Source organism: Tachypleus tridentatus, chromosome 8 (genome assembly GCF_004210375.1).
Source record: "Tachypleus tridentatus isolate NWPU-2018 chromosome 8, ASM421037v1, whole genome shotgun sequence".
Lineage (NCBI taxonomy): Eukaryota > Metazoa > Arthropoda > Merostomata > Xiphosura > Limulidae > Tachypleus > Tachypleus tridentatus.
Genome location: NC_134832.1, coordinates 25,373,821 through 25,391,738, shown reverse-complemented (window position 1 = coordinate 25,391,738; position 17,918 = coordinate 25,373,821). Strand labels below are relative to the sequence as shown.

At 35.1% G+C, this 17,918-nt stretch overlaps 1 protein-coding gene across 31 annotated transcripts in view; it reads left to right on the top strand.

Annotated features, from left to right (window-relative positions):
* The window catches only part of LOC143258705 (PR domain zinc finger protein 14-like), a 75,521-nt gene that overhangs the window by 19,210 nt on the left and 38,393 nt on the right, over positions 1-17,918 (top strand). For 4 of the 31 annotated variants that reach the window (XM_076518153.1, XM_076518157.1, XM_076518152.1 and 1 more), the window contains exon 3: positions 16,442-16,612. The exons of 25 other annotated variants lie outside the window; for them this stretch is intronic. In XM_076518153.1, the coding sequence (XP_076374268.1) occupies positions 16,442-16,612 (171 nt within the window). Of the gene's footprint in view, positions 1-8,590; positions 9,617-16,441; positions 16,613-17,918 lie in introns of those variants that run through there. 2 more of the 31 variants (XR_013032479.1, XR_013032476.1) reach the window with 1 other exon arrangement.

Genomic DNA, 17,918 nt, shown 5'->3' with positions numbered 1-17,918 from the left:
GCAGTATTTACGTAATTGTTTATACCTCATATATTGTGTATGTACATAAAAAATGTGTTTTTTATTATGTTGTTCTGATTGATTACTCTATATAATACAAATTTTGATCCTGGATAGTATGTGTTATTTCTTAATTGCTTATATTGTAAAAGTACAGAAAATGGCCATTATTCCCTTCAAATTTTGCTTTTGTGGCCTCGATAATAAAATGAACCCATTTTCTATGTAAAAACGGGCAAATTTGCACATTTTCGTTTATATAAGGCCTGAATAAAGCAGCATATGAATCAGTATTTACATGTATTTGTACGAAAGCTATACAAAAATGTTTAGAAGTAAGTATTTTTTCGAGATTTGCAACTGAAATGTAAATCACTTTCACGTATAAGCCCCTAAATATAGTCTCCCTTCATGTTTTCGTTATACGCTCCTTGGTAGTGGCATTCAAAGTCCAGTATATCTTGGTGGAAGTGCTTGCCTTGCTCCTTTGAGTATGTTCCCATATTCTCCTTTAATTTATCAAGATAAACGTCAAGGATATGGACTTTCAGAGACATCCAGCAGCCATTTTGCTGTAGTTCTTCACCAGAGCCTCAATCAGTTCTACATTTTTGGCATTGTGATTGCCCAAGAAACCCCGAACCACTGCGACAAAGCTGCCCCAAGCTTTTTTTTCCCTTCCCATTGAGCTTCTTGAGGAATTCTGTGCACTCCTGGATCTTCTTTATTTGTAGTCGAACAAAGACACCAGCTGTGACCTTTGCCTCAGACAGCTTAGGGAAGAAGTCTTGAAGGTACTTGAAAGCTGCAGACTCTTTATCAAGAGCTGTGACAAATTGTTTCATAAGACCCAGTTTTATGTGCAATGGTGAGAAGAACACCTTCTGGAGGTCCACTTGTACCTCACACTTGACATTGGTGTCCCTGCTGTCCCAAAGGCAATGATAACAGGGAAACCTGATGAAGCCTCCTTGCAGACCCGTCAGAAATGCCACCATTTTGAAGTATCCAATAACTTCCCAGCCATACTCATCATACTTCAAGGCTTCTAGCAAGATTTTGATGCAGTTGTATTCCTCTTTGAGGTGCACCGAAAGAGCCAGGGTAAGAGATGGGTACTTATTCCTGTTATGGAGCAGCACAGCTTTGAGGCTTCTGGATGAACTATCAGTGAAGAGGTGCCATTTGTTCGGGTTACTGGCAATTCCAGTTGCCTCGTACAGACTGGATACAATTGTGGCAGAAGCAGAGCCCATCTTGATGAGTGAAGAAGCTTGAAAAATGTTGGTGATGCTTTCTCTGACTTGCGACTTGCACTTGAAAACTCTTGTAAGTTCTTCAACATTCTAGAAAGTTCTATTCAGCACTGAATCTACCTGGAATGTTCTGGAAAATGGGTAAATTTGAAAATTTCATTACCCAGGTTACAAAAGCAAGGTTTGAGGAGAAAAATAGGTCTTTTCCATACACTTTAGGCATAAGCAATTAGGAAATAACTCTTTCTGCCCTGGAACAAGAAAAAGTCAAAATTTTGTTACATAGTGTTATTGCTATCACAGTACATTTCAAAATACATAAGGAAGACACCATTAGAATACACTTCTATGCATTTTAATGTGTATTCATATTTATGTTACATAAAGATTTTGTTTTACTTCAGCTTGATGTGTTTTTCATACTACATTAATTATCTCAATCCTTTTGGAGAGGATTTGCTTGAAAGTGAATATCTTGCACTTTAAAACATTAATAACTTATTTGTATAACTTATTCTGGGTTCTGTATTCAGTCCTGTGACTCGCATGGTCTTTTGAAGTGATTTTGTTATAAGGTTTGAATACTTATTTAACTGATTTTAATAGGTTCACGTGATTAAATTGCATGCTTCTACTATTGCAGTTATATTAATCTGAGGTTTACAAAGTTTGCACTATAACCTGGAATGCCATCTATAGTTGTATATTGCCTAGAATTCCAAGATATCCCATTGAAACTGGGATTATCAAATTTTTAGCTATATTTTTATCAGAAATATTCTCTTCACTGTTTCAGCTTTACATTTCCCATCATCTGTTATGGTCTGGCCCCAAGTATATGAATTTCTCTACTTGTTATATATCTTTTATGCTTTTTTCTGAATTTCTGGTTTATCATGTACTTACCAACATGCTCTTTGTCTTCATAGTATACATTTTAATTCCCTCTTTCCTATGTTAGTTATTCAAAATATGTTACAAGTCTTCTGTTTCAGCCATCAGTACAGTGTCATCAACTTATCTTAAATTGTTTATCACTATACCAATAACCTTAATACCTTTATTATTCTCAGTGTTGTGAAAAATTTTTCTGTGTACAGATTACTTTAATTTTAATACAAAAGTAATACATTTGTATTTAAATAGATATTATCTTACTGTATATTTGTATCTGTTGTATAATTTATGAAAGAGCTTGGACATTGTCTGAGTTTTTTTACCATGTAAGTTTATTATATTTAGTTATCTTGTAAGATAGTCTAAATGTAAAAAAATGTAATTGTTCACGGAATAGCTTGTAAGTAATGGAAATACTGTATCCACAGCAATTTATCATTTTCATTTGATCTTCATTCAAAAACACTGCTATTAATTTCTTACATTATTGTTAAAATCAAATGTTTATAAAATACTGATCACTTCTAAAAACATATTGTTATTTGTTAGACTGATTATTTATCCAATGAATAAAACATTAAGGTATACCATATCATCTGGTGCTCAAATTTAGGTGTTCTGGTCATAACTGCATGAAAAGTTTGAATATATCTATTCTTAGAAGAAAATTCTATATATATTGTGTATGTGTGCATTTTAATGTTATTTAGCAAAACACAGTATTTCAGTATTTTTCCCATTCTCAGTGGTAATAATTTTGTTTGAATTCTTTCCATGATATAGATGTGTGTGTGTGTGTGTGTGTGTGTGTGTATTATGTGTGAAAATGCATTTCCATGTATACAATTTGTCAGTTTTATTTTCTTAACTTTTTCCATCATTCAAAAGCCTCCATTATGTATCTTAACTTGTGGAAATTCAATTCATAATTTTACTTATTAAAAAGTTACAACTTATTTCATTTGTTTTCACCATAGCAGTCCTTCTATATTTTAAATAGAAAACAAGAAATATGAGCTTGAATGATCTTCACAACTGCAAGATTAAATGACAGCATCATAATGCAAATCAATATTCTTATTGTAGTTGTTTGATACTAAACAAAATTTTTTTTTGCTATTTATTGTGTTAGTTATCATTGTTGTCAGTATATTTGAGAATAATAGTAGACTGTCTGCCAAAAAATATAATGTGGTATACATTTAACCTTGAAGTCTAGCTGGTGAAGTCAGTAAAGAAGCTTCGATCTGTAGACATATTGGTTGAAACATACACATCCCAACACAGTGAAATTCTCTTGAATTCAAAGTCAATTGGGGATATACCTATTGAGCTTACCCCTCATGCTACCTTGAATTCATCACGAGGAGTTATTGTTGAGAGGTATTTGAAGAATGCCCCCGAGTCAGAGATTCTTGCTGGTTTCTCCACTCAAGGAATTTTTGCAGTGAGGTGCATCTTCAATCCTAAAGATGGAGTTACACTGCTGACAAATATCCTCATTTTGACATTTACATCACCACGTGCACCTGCCACCATCAAGGCAGGTTATCTAATTTGCAGGGTATGGCCATACATTCCAAACCCTCTCCAATGTTTCCATTGTCAGAGGTTCGGCCACTCAAAGACATCATGTCGTGGTTCCCTGACGTGCTCCTTATGGTGGCAAGGAACACGATGCCTATGAATGTGACACAGACCCACATTGTCAACTGCAATGGTTCTCACCCTTCCTACTTTCGTTCTTGCCCAAAATGGTTGGAGGAAAAAGAGGTGCAGCAATTGAAAACGACTCATAACATTAGTTATCTTGAGGCTTGGAAATTGCTGTCGACCACTCCTACTCGGACATATGCTTATAAACTTCATTCCACAACTACAGTGGGAGTGCAGACAGATCTCTCTGTGCCTCCAAGAGAATCGTTTTCAAAACAAATGAAAAGCCTTTTGACCTCCATGGTTAAAAAGGTTGATGAATCGACTTCTACACCCATCTCTGTCCCTTACATACATTCCAACAAATCCCAAGATCCACATCCTTTGGTTCCGGGTACGTGCATTTCCTTGGATACATCTTCTTCTCCCACCCCAAGATATAAAACAATCATTTATTCACATCCTCAGTCACTGGAATCCCCTTCCAAAAGCAAAGACCTGCCTAATTGACTCAGGGCAGGATCCATGGAGGTTGATAGACCTCCCTTGAATAACAACAGTAAGGAAAAAAGATGTGATCCTAAACAGAAGGGTTCTCCACCCAATTTGCTTACACGTAATTAAAAATGACCACCTTGATACAATGGAACTAATTGCCTGTTTGTATGTCTTTCCTTACAGGAAACATTTCTGAAACCTGCTGATACAATCACCTTTTGGCAGTTTTCTTTGTACAGAAATGACAGGCTGTGTGATGGACGAGTACATGGAGGGGTGGCACTATTGGTTGATCAGCATGTGCCCACCCTGTCTTTGTCACTCAACACACCCTTGGAGGTCGTAGGCATCCGTGTTTCCTTGGGTCATACCATCACTGTTTGCTCTCTCTAACTGTCTCCTGGAGAGACATATGATCAATCAGACCTTGATGTTCTCATTGAACAGTTGCTGTCTCCCTTTTTAATCCTGAGGGACTTTAATGGACATCATCCCCTCTGGGGAAGTGCTGTTATTGATGGGAGGGGTCGCTCTGTAGAGCGTATGCTCTCTGATCACAATCTTTCTCTTTTCAATACTCATTCTTCCACTTATTTTCATGCACCTAGTCAGTCCTTTACCTCTATTGATCTCTCAGTTTGCTCCCTTTCATTATTTTCCCATTTGTCATGGAGGGTTGACAATAATCCATTAGGCAGTGATCTTTTTCCTATATTTTTGAGAGAGACTGGCCTTGGTCGATGCCACCCTCCCCTTATGTCTTGGTGGAAGCTGGATTAGGCGGACTGGTCCACTTTCACTGCTCTCACAGAACTTGATCCTGCCATCGTGAATCAGCCATCAATAGATGACTGTGTGGCAGTGGTAACTGACTGTATTATACAAGCAGCTGTTCAGTGTATTTCTAAAACCTAGACACGTTTTCCACGATATCCTCGTCCGTGGTGGAATCCTGCTTGCCACTTTGCACGGAAAGCTAAAAAACGGGCCTGGGATACTTTCCGTAGATATCCCACACTCTCGAACTGCATTGCTTTCCATGCACATGCTAGGTGGGTAAGATGTCAAAGCCAGAAGGAATCTTGAATTAATTTCACAACTAGCATATCTTCTACCACCAGTTCTAAGGTCATATGGGACAGGATTCGAAAGGTCAGTGAGCACTACAATTCTGTCTCCCTCTCGATCTTACTCTCTGATGGCTAAGAGGTAGCTGATGTCCAGAGCATCGCTGATACTTTAGGTGAAAGCTTTTGCCAGGTATCTAGCACTTCTGCTTGTTCCTCCACCTTTTTGGCCATCAAGCATTTTCCTCTTTCCTTTCGAACTGTCTCTTTGACTATAATTGTCCCTTTATACTGGTGGACCTATAATGGCTCTTCATTGGTCTGGCAGTGCATCTGTTGGACCTGTTGATGTACACTATGACATGCTGTGCTATCTCTTTCCTGCTTCTCTTGATATTCTTCTAATTGTTTTTAACTTGCAGGAGAATGTTTTTCCTGATGCCGGGTGCCAGACTATTATCTTGCCTTTCTCTAAGCCTGGGAAAGATTGCAAGATTCCTTCAAACTACCGTCCAATTGCTTTGACGAGCTGTCTTTGTAAGACCTTAGAGAGGATGGTAAATGCTCGTCTTCTTTGGTTCCTCCAAAACAACCTCCTTTCGCCCACCCAGTGTGGGTTCTGACAACAGCATTCCACCATGGACCACCTAATTTGACTTGAAACATCAATCAGAGAAGCCTTTCTCAAATGCCAACATCTTGTATCAATATTCTTTAACATTGAGAAGGCTTATTATGACACAGCATGGAGGTATGGCATTTTGCAAGACCTCCATATATATGGTTCCATGGCCATTTACCCATGTTCATTAAAAAATTTTTAATGACAGGAAATTCCAAGTTGGTGTGGGTTTGACACTTTCTTGTTCTTTTGTACAGGAACTTGGGGTCCTTCAGGGCTGTGTTTTGAGCATCGCACTTTTCAGTATAAAGATAAATGCCATCACTGAACAACTCCCTCTCACAATTGCGAATGGGTTCTATGTTGATGACTTTCCCATCTCGTGTCAGTCATCGAACATAATATATATTGAGTGGTAACTACAAACTCCTATTAATCGAGTACTGAAGTGGACTAGGATGAATGGCTTTAATTATTCTCTTTCTAAAACCATTTGCATGCACTTTTGCTGCCAATGGGGTATTCACCCTGATCCTGAACTCCGTATCGGTGAAGTTTTGTTGCCAGTGGTCCCTGAGACCAAGTTCTTGGGGCTTATCTTTGACCAAAAGCTGTCCTTTAAACCACATTTAAAGCAGCTATAGGTCAAATGCACAAGAGCACTGAACATCCTCCGTGTCCTCTCTACTGCCAGTTGGGGAGTGAATCGATGTTCTATGTTAAAGGTATATCGTGCTCTTATTTCATCAAAACTCGACTATGGATCAATGGTCTATGGCTCTGCCAGATCCTCAGCCTTAAAGATGCTGGAACCCATTCATCATCGAGGGCTTCGACTCTGCACTGGGGCTTTCCATGCCTTCCCAGTTCAAAGCTTATAGGTAGAATCTCATGAACCTTCTCTGCACCTTCACTGTTTGCAACTGTCTTTACTATATTCTTCAAAACTTCATTCCTTACCGAAGCATCCCACCTAGGGATGTGTTTTCCTTCCTCAGTGGGCCATACTTTTTCAGAACAGATGATTTGCCATTGCTTCTTTTCGCCTTTGCATCCAGGCGTAATTGGATGAATTGGGTCTGTCCTTGGATAACTTTGCAGAATCCACTGGTCAGCCGATCCCACCATGGCTTATTACAGCCCCCAAATGTGACCTTTCTTTAAGTGATCTGAAAAAGGCAGATTGGAAGTACTGTCTTTTATTTACTGAACATCTATCGAACAATAATTCCATTCCAATTTATACGGATGGTAATCAGGTAATTCTGTGGGCTCTGCCATGGTTTGTTGTGGTTTGGTGGTTGCACACAGAATTCCCTCTACAGCTTCTGTGTTCACTGCTGAACTGTATATCATATCTCTTGTCCTGGATCATATTGAAGCTGAGCAGTACTCCAACTGCACTATTTATACTGACTTGCTTAGTTCTCTACTTGCCCTGGAATCGCTTCACGTTGGCTGACACCCTGTTCTTGATGATTTTCAAAACCCACTGGCCCATTTCTCATTAACATCTACCTCTATCCAGTTTTTCTGGATACCAGGCCACATTGGTATTTGCAGGAACGAGCTTGTAGACACAGCAGCTAAATCTATCTGCTCTGGCACTATCGCCACTCTGCCTATTCTGTACATGGACTATGGTCCTGTATTCAAGGCTCGGCTCCGTGCCAGCTGGCAGTTCACTTGGAGTGAGCAATGCGACAACAAGCTTTTTCAAATAAAACCCTATATTGGGTTTTGGCCGTCTAGCTTCCTTAAGGTTCGGAAGGAGGAAGTTGTTCTAACTAGACTACGCATTGGTCACAGTTTTTTAACTCATCGTTTTCTTTTATGTGGAACTGTTGCACCAGTATGTAGTTTGTATAACACTCAAATCACTGTAAGCCACATTTTACGTTCTTGCCATTGTTACGACTTTCAACGACGGCACTATTTTAAACATGTTTTGTCCCAGGGTTTGTCCGTAACATTGGACAGTGTTATTGGTGATGGTGACACTGTCCACCTTGAAAAAGGTTTTAGTTTTTTAATGGCCATTAATCTTTTTAATCTCATTTAAATATTGGATATTTGTTCATTACACCTTTTTAATTGTGGTTCCCTTTTCAGAGTCTCAATCACTCTAGTTCAATTTGAAATTGGAAAATGGACAGAACATTAAATAACTTGACACCAGGACTGGAAAGGCCAACTTCAGGTGACTAACGCTGTTGTTTGAACTACCTGTTAGTCGTCCTGGCAAGTTGTTATTACAGTTTTGCTGCATGTTTTTAAACACTTTTATTACTTTACCTTTTGGTACTGGCCATAATGACACATTACCTGGAACCAGGACTGGAAAGACCAACTTCAGGTGACTGATGGTGGTTCTTGTACTTGCCTGTTAGTCTTCCTGGTGGGTTATGATCATTTCCATTCTGCTACAGAAGTTCTTTTCAACTTCTCTTACTCTGCTTTCTCTCTTAACATTGTAGACTAGATGTCAACATTGGTTTTATGCTTTTTATGTTTTTCAATGATGCTTTGTTTTACCTTCATTAATGTCCTTTTATGTATTTTACTACATTTAATTTATTTTTACCTTTTTACAGGACATTTGGCACAGATAGCCTAGCTGCTTTGTGCCATAAAACACTAAATCAATCAATCAATTACTTTGCTTACCATATATATCTATAACTGCCTTCTGTGCCCAGTACCATTTACATATTCTTGTAGATTTTCATAAATATTCTTTGATGGAGAGCAGAGAACATTTTTGATAAGACATCCATCGAAGTAGAATGCCAAAAGATTGTAGAGAGTTTTAAACAAAATGGTTACACCTCTTTGATGATCAAAAACTCCTTTAAGAAGACCATGACAGAAAGAAAAGATCAGAAAGCTATCACCACTACCATTAGTTACCTACCATACCTGCAACATTTTAATGAAAAACTGAAATTCATAGCCAAGAAATTCAACATAGAAGTCTGGTGGAAATCCTACAATACTTGAGGTCCATTCTTGTAAAAAACAAACAGTGACCTACCAAAGAGAATCTCAAAAGCATCATCTTTTGTATTCCATGTTTCTGCAATGATACATACATAGGAGAAACGGGAAGAAAACTTGTGACAAGAATAAAAGGACATAAAGATAGTACAAGACTCGTAAGAACACAAAATTCAGCCATTGCAGAGCACACCACATCAACTGGACACAGAATAAACTGGGAGAAAACTGGAATCATTGACACAGACAAATTCTGGAAGACAAGAAAAATCAAAGGACTACTGTTAAACATTCACTAAACAGAGATTCTGGATTAGAAGTGAGTAACCTGTGGCTAGCACTGGTTGAATCTACAGGAAATTTTTCCTTCAATTAGAAACAGTGATAATCCAACCAATCATAACACACTCTCCACAATCTACCCGGATGCTAAAAAAGACCTACAACACCGTACACGCACGCACGCACACATGCGGACAGACAGAGAGAAAGAATAGTATTAGTTTTGTCAGTATATATTAATCATGTAGCTATTAATGATTGTATTCATCTTTGATCTATTGTAGCTTAAATAATCCATATTCATCTTAATAAACTTTTATATTATTCTTTTCTTTTCAATACACACAGTTTGAGAAAGAAATTATTTTAGCTGATCCAGACTTGTTATCTGTCATGTTAATTATGAGGTGTAATGGGGACAGTTGCTATGTCTCAATAAATCATAAGCAAATATAGTTTACACTTAATTTTAGAAAGTAAATGCTTGCTCCTGTGTTTATTCAGTTCATAAGAACCTTCACATTGAAAAAACAACTGAATTACAAGTAACAGTCTAATCAGAAACACCTTTTTCACATTGAAAAAACAACTGAATTACAAGTAACAGTCTAATCAGAAACACCTTAGGTGTGAAAAAAGGTGTGGTCGAAAAAGGATTGAGTGTGTGACTTGAAGGAAAGAAATCAAAATTGTTGGATGAACTAGTAGCTACAGTTATAGCATTGTTAATAATGCTCGATTTTGTCCACTTGACATTCCATTTAATGAGCTGAAAATGAAAGCAAAAATTAAAGACATATGAAAATCAAACACACCATCTATTAGAGCAAAAAATTATCTACCAAATGACATGAAATATTTTCCGAAAGTGTTTCATTTATGAATATATTTTTTTAACTTGAAAAAATGCTCGCGAATTATTCCTCAACCCAATAGTAATGCCATGGAATACAGATTAACAGTTTCTTTTTATGATCTGTATGTACTAAGTACAGTCATATCAAACATCATTATCTATGCTTGTCTCTTAAACTATTATCACATAATGCTAATTACTCTTTATTAGGATAATTTCATAAAATTTAGAAAATTTATGCCTAAAAATTGACAGTGAATAATAATCATCTATTTGTATGAGTATTTTGAATACTTGAGCTAGAATCAGATAATCTAGTTTGCTTGGCATTGCTAATACTTGTGTATCTGCATGTACTTTTACCTTAGTCTTACTTTTCAGTCAGCTATCTTGAATTCAAATGACAAAAACTAAAAACAGTCCACTTTTATTTAGTCTTAGATGAAGCTGAAGTAAACATTTCACACTGATAGCTCATGGCTTTGTGTAGGTGTGTGCACATAATTTTGATCAGATTTGAGTGTTTTTGTTGAGTAACTTTGCACATGTGGCTTGGTTTAGCCCAAATTTGATATTCACTTGTAGGTTATAAAACAAACAAACCTATCAGTGTTTTGAAGTTGAAAAAAAAATGGAGACAAGTTATGTTCTTCTGTCAATTAAACTTTCTATATTTTTGGTGTCAAGAGGGAAAAAAAAGGAAAAATGCAATCAAAATTAGGTATTTTATATCTTGCGTATTTCTTTATGAAATCTGGCCTGTGTAGTAATGGTTCAGTAGAGCACATCCTCTGAAAATAAGTTAGTTTGGATTATTACAGTTTGAGCTACAGAAAGTGGAAAATCTCTAAACTATCATACATATTAACATACACACAGTATGTTCTATAGGTTGTTTTGTCTGCAAGGTTGTTATTTACAAGCCTAGTGTGTTGTTTTTATGACTAAATCCACTGTTTTATAGAAAAGTTTATTTCCAAAATAAAAAAAGATTAGTGATTTGTTAGTTAAACACTACCATGTACTGACATGTTCTGTTGCTGCTATTTCTGCTGCTGTGATTACTGCTTTTCATTGTCAGTTGTTCATACAGACAGTTGTAAATCAGAATTTTATGCCTGCAACTCAGGCAATTCAATCAGGTACTGCATTTTCACTACATAACACTATGTAACAAAATGTTCACTTTTTCTTGTTTTTGGGAAAAAAGTGTTATTTCCCAATTGCTTCTGCCTAAAGTGAACAAAAAAAACCTTTTTTTCTCTTCAAACTTTGCTTTTGTGACCTTGGTGTGTATAACAAAAACATGATGGGAGACTGTGGGGGCTGATACATGAAAGTGATTTACATTACAGTTGCAAGTCTCGAAAACTACTCACTTCTAAACATTTTGGTATATAGTATAAATAAATGTAAATCTTGATTCATATGTTGTTTTATTCAGACCTTATGTAAATAAAAATGTGCAAATTTGCCCGTTTTTACATAGAAAAAAAAATTAATTTCTAAATTTCATTATCCAGGTCACAAAAGCAAAGTTTGAAGGGAATATTGGCCATTTTCTGTACTTTTACAACATAAATAATTAAGAAATAACACACTATCCAGGAACAAAATTTGTGTTACATAATATAATTAACCATTTCTGGACCAGGTATTACCAGACTGGACTGAGAACCTCGCCTTTTAATTTTTCTGAAACAAATGTATTGACAATTGTAAGTGAAACAAAACTTCAGATCTCTTTAGCATTTATGCACTTTGGTTTTCAGTCTTGTGTTCAGTTTATTGGTAGAAGCAGTGAGAAATAGAAACAGAAGAAGTGCCTGGTCCAGTTATAGAAGCAACCATTTATTTTTCTTCGTTATCACCATCACTTAATAATTTACGTTTGTTTACTTCTGAGCTATCACCCAATGTAACATGAAATTGTTTTTTTGCCAATAAGTAACATGCACTTATCCATGTTTCTGGAAAACTTGTAAATATACAGTAATGCTCAAAATTAAAAGTAAGAAACTGCCATATTTATAAAAAAAACAACAAACACTTGTATTTCATATTCATTCAGCAGTAACTTTTTTTTTGCATGGTATGTAGTCATGATCTTTAAATCACATTTCCATATAATTGTTTTATGAACATTATAATATAATATCTCTCTCTTTCTCGTTTATTTTAATGCATCACAATTTGCTGGTTAAGAGAGGGGTGTTGTTGTTTTGGTTTTTGAATTATTCTAACATTACATTTTGAAAAAATGTTACACTTGTGATGTGTAAATAGCTATTTCATGCTGAATCAATTAAATGCCTTTGATAAGTACAGTGGAACCCCTCTAAGCAGCCACCCCTCAGATTCAGTCACCCCTTGAAAGCAGTCATTCAGTCACAGTCCCTTTTTTTGTTTACATAATCCCTAATTATGTACAGTGGAACCCCTCTAATCAGGCCAGTTTATCTCATTTCCAGAAGGTGGCTGCTTTATAGGGGTTCCACTGTAGTGACAAAAACAGCAATGGAACAAAGATAAAACAATAAATTCAATGAAGGTTCAATTAGATAAGTAGGGGGGATGAAATTTTGATTAAATAAGTTCAGGGACAACGTATCTGCTATATGGATTCCACTTATAAAAGTATGGTAAAAACAGTGAGTGATTTGAAGTGCAGTTATTTTGTTTTCTTGTGTATAGATTTTAAGTTATCACCAGTAAAAAGTGAGATGCAGTATTTTGGCTGTCCAGAAAAAATGTGTTAGTTTAAATACCTGTAGTGAGTAGACTTTCACCCATTTGAATGGAAATTTTCAAATACAAACTATTTGTGTACAGAGGTTAATTTCACCTGAAAGGGAAGAAAAAAAGAGATTGAAGTACCCAATATTTCAACTCTGTAATCTTTTTATTTTTCATTGTAGAATTAATGTCTGTTTCTTTTGCAGACTGCATGATAGTGCAGCTTTTCCCTGACATGTTTATGTATATACTGTACATGTCATTTCTCCATATTCATTACTGTTGCTGTACTACATAAGAGTAACATTTTTAAAACTACTTTTAAATTTGTTTTGCCAGACTTAATAAAGATACTCCTGTAGTTATGGATCTGTGCCCTGATGTTTTTTCAGCATGATTTTATAGGAAATAATACATAATGTAGTTTTTATGAACCTTTCTCACTACTATTAATTTAGAAGTAATTTGATGTGAGAGCTTGCTGTAAAATGGTGCTTACAACATAAAGGCCAGCTGCATGAGTAGCTTCTCAGAATATAAACTTCTTAAGAATATTGTTTTGCAACTGTATTTATACACTAAGGATATAGCTGTTGTTTCTTAGAATTCCATCCCAGTTTATGGTGTAGTACTGTCTTTAGGGAATGAAATGACTGATATCTGCAAACCTCATGGAGAGTGGTCAGTATTTACATTCTGCATTGATGCATTTATTTGAAACTCTCATATAATTTTTTATCACAACTAGTATTTCATTACACAAGTAATATCAATATTCCAGAATGTTCTTCTGGTAAAACTTGAAATATTTAATATATACTTACTAAACTTATTTTTTTCATAATGCTGTATTATACTTTACAGAAGTGAATTAACTGGAAAAAGATACTTTAATAATTGTAATAAAAAATACAGAGGTAGAAAATGATGTTTTTACAAACATAGAAACATTCATAAAAATATGAAATGAAAAATATTGGTCTGCTTTTACCTAGACCACCCCCAATCCTCCTTTTGTGAGAGTTGAGGCATTTTATGGCTGAGTGTTTCATTTTCATTCATCTAGACATTTTTGTGTAATATTCACATTTAGTATTTACTAACCTTATTATCACAGAAGGTAAAGCAGGCTTCCATACTCTATTGATACTCATTCTGAACATTAAAACAGTGCTAATTGGTTAATATTGTGTCCAATATGAAAAAAACAATTCAAAGCAGTATACATTTGGGAGAGATGTATCATGCATATTTTATAAAAAAATACATTAAACCATTGACTGTGGCTGCTCTAAACATTTACAGAATTTTTGCATGCTGGATACTATATCCAGAATACTCGTTCAATTGCTAGAGGCAGACTGTACTCTATATGGCAAATTAGCAGCCATTGGGTTAATTTACCAGTAATAGATAATGTAAGTACATGTCTTCACATTTTGTTTGATTTGGAATCCTCTTTGTAATAATTTATTTTTGTTATCCTGCTGAAGCCAATTTTACTTGACTTACAATTAACTATTTACCAAATTTTCTTATAAAATTTCATAAAATAGCTGATAATTTGAGATGTTTTGCAAGATCTTATTTTATCAGTACTGCTTAATGTATATCAGTATTCCATCATACATTTTTCTGTGGTTGGGATAATACATTTTACATTTGCCTGTTTGTTTTTTTTCACTATGTTATTTTTTCAGCACCTGGAAATGTTGGAGGGATTAAACTCCATTCGTAATTGATGCCACAAACTCATCCCAGCTTTATTTAAGCTTTATGAGCTGTCGATTTGGTTTGGAAATTATGATTTTAATGCTCAAGGCTTGCAAAGCATTAGAAACAAGTACTCCTAAAATTAGTGATAAAAATTTTATTACCTGCAAACATTTACTTTTTTGCATTCTCCTTAATTTTTCAGTTTCAGAACCAAAACCAGAGACATTTTAAAATAGCATTTCAGGTAATCTTTTACCTCCTCATTATCCAATCCAGCTAATAAGTCCTGGTATTGCAAGAAAGGCCTCTGAAGTGTGATTTTTTTTACACAAAAAACATTGTAAATGTTTATTGTAACTGACCATTTTGATTTGATGTCAAGTGAAAGTCTACTTGTACTAACAGTATCAAAGAAAAAATAAAATTTCACAAAGATTTTAAAAGAGAAGACAGAGTTTACTGTTTTAATTCAAAACATTTATTTAACAATTATTACTTGCAGAAATATATGTTTTTAGTCCTTTTTTATATCTGCTTGTTATTAAAATGTAATTATGAAAAGTTAAATACATTGCATGTGGAAATAATGCAGTAAAGGTAACTTTAAATTCCCATATTTTTAACTGTTTACAAATTTTAAATTTGGCACTTATAACTAACTGTAAATATATTGAAGAACAAATGCATCGCATATGGACTTTTTGAAACAACTGAGATAAAATATATCTTTTACATATGTTGTTATGAGAGTTAAATTTGCCTTTTTTATAGCTACATATCAAGGAGATACTGACAGGGTAAATGCTCACACGGTGATGTTGGTTCACCAAAATTCCTGATTGTCAGTATTTGTTATTAGAATTAAAATGGTACCATAGTAGTAGTGTACTTTTACAGAGTAATGTACTACCATAGTAGTAGTGTACTTTTACTATAATTTTGTTTATAACTTGCAGATGTTCACTTTCTCTTTCATGTTTGTTATTATTTTAACTCTTCAGTGAAACGTTTCTATAGGTGTGGAAACTTAATTTTTTTAAGCTAACAAATCAATGAACACGAAACCATGAAACTACAAAACCAGACAAACTTTTGTTCAATAAATATCTCTTCCACTTGCATTCAGTAATGTAAAAGTGCTTTGGCAAAAGCTATACAATAAAAAAATTCCTAAACATAATCTCTTATTTCAAGGATGTACATTGTAAAAAACAACAACAAAAAAACATTGCCTTGGAGAAACTGTACCTATTTTAAGGGAACAAAGTTTTAAAATACTAAAATAATATAATGCCTATTTATCAGTTGTTATTATTATTATCTACGTGATATGATTTTCTTTGTTATGTATAATACCAGTTATTTTAGATTACAGTGTTTTTGAATTTCTTTATAACTGAAGTATGTTAAACCAATGTTTACTAAAATGTAAAAGATGGAAAAAATGCAACAATAAAATGGGTGAAGAGATCCAAAAGAACTGTTTTATACTATAAAAATACCAAATGGAAGTTTAATAGTCTCAGCTTTACAAATTAAAAAAAAGTTGTATGGATTTTATAGAAACTACCAGCTAAAAGTTTCATAATTTTCCCATCATGCTTTGTTTTTCAATGATATTTTGAGTGTGTGTATATCAAATGTTTAACATTATCAATCTGTTATAGAAATGATCTGAGCAAGGGTATACTTTATCTTTCATTCAAAAATAGTGTCCATTCATTTGTAATCCTTTAGTTTTAAGTTCATAATATTCATTGTAACATAGAGTTAATACTTGGCTACCTTGAATTTAAATACAATCTAAGTATTTAAATATTTAAATACAATCTAAGAGGTTTGACATTCTTGTACTTAGAATTTCTTGAAGCACAAGAATTCCATTTGATGGCTTTACCAGAGAGAATGATTGATGAGGTTTCATTATCAGCCTGTCAGGATACAAAAGGAAGGCCACTTTGTCCTTTTTGTGGGAAATCCTTTTTTGATCAAAGCAACAGAAATAGACACCTAAAAATGCAGTTCTCTGGTAGAAAATCTTTTACATTCAAAATATGTTTAAAGACTTTTACTTGGAAGAATAACATGATGACTCACATGAAACACTATTATGTTAACATTTACTAATTCTCATTTGGATAATAACTAGTCATTAATTATGAAGCCTTGTGTTGTCTGTTTATGCATTAACTTACCTTTTCTTATTGAAAGAGTAAAGTGACATTAAGCATAAATCACCATCATATTAGTAATGCTACTGTAACAAAAAATTACAGTCATGGTATTAACAATACTTCATGGTTATTTCTTATATATGTTATCAACATGTTGAGCATATTGTGTTGTGATCATAATTTATATATACGAGGTCTGTTCAAAAAATACGCGGACAGACGTCATAAAACAAAATGTACTGTATTTAGAAGTTACAGGTCTGGGACCCCTTCAAAGTACTCTCCTCCCCAACGCAAACACTTATCCCAACGGTGTTTCCACTTGTTGAAACAGACCTGGCACGCTTCTTTTGTATTGTTCTCCAGCTCCTTCGTCGCATTTGCCTTAATCTTGGGAATCGTCTCAAATCTTCTTCCTTTCAAGGGTCTTTTGAGTTTCGGGAACAAGGAAAAATTGCAAGGAGCAAGGTCAGGTGAGTAGGGGGGGTGGGGAAGAACAGTGATCAAGTGTTTGGCCAAAAACGCACGAGTTCTGAGGGCTGAATTTCGCAGCAACGCGGTGCATCTTCAATTTTTCGGTCAAAATCTCATAACAAGATCCAACTGATATCCCACACTCTTCAGCAAGCTCCCTGACAGTCAGACGTCGATTTGCCCCCACCAGGGTGTTGATTTTGTCGACGTGTGGGTCGTCAGTTGACGTGGAAGGACGTCCAGGACGCTCATCATCTTCAATGGACTGTCGACCATCCTTAAAACGTTCATGCCACTTCAAACATGCCGTACGCTTCATAGCAACATCACCGTAAGCCGTGTTAAGCATAGCAAAAGTTTCAGTCGCAGATGTTCCAAGTTTAACACAAAATTTCACAGCAAGTCGTTGCTCCTTCAGGTCATTCATTCTGAAATCCGCCAAACGAAAAAAATCGCACTTCACTTAAAACCGCGTAGCTAATACACAAATGAAGATATCTGCAATCGGGAAATGGCGTCGTAATCAGCTGATCTGTGTGAACCTAGCGACATCAAGCGGATTCCCCTGGAACCAACTGGAGCCGCGCAATTCAAACAGTCTGCGTATTTTTTGAACAGCCCTCGTATATATATACACGTGTTACAGTTGTGTCAATAAATGATTTTTTGTCAGTATATGTGATTTTT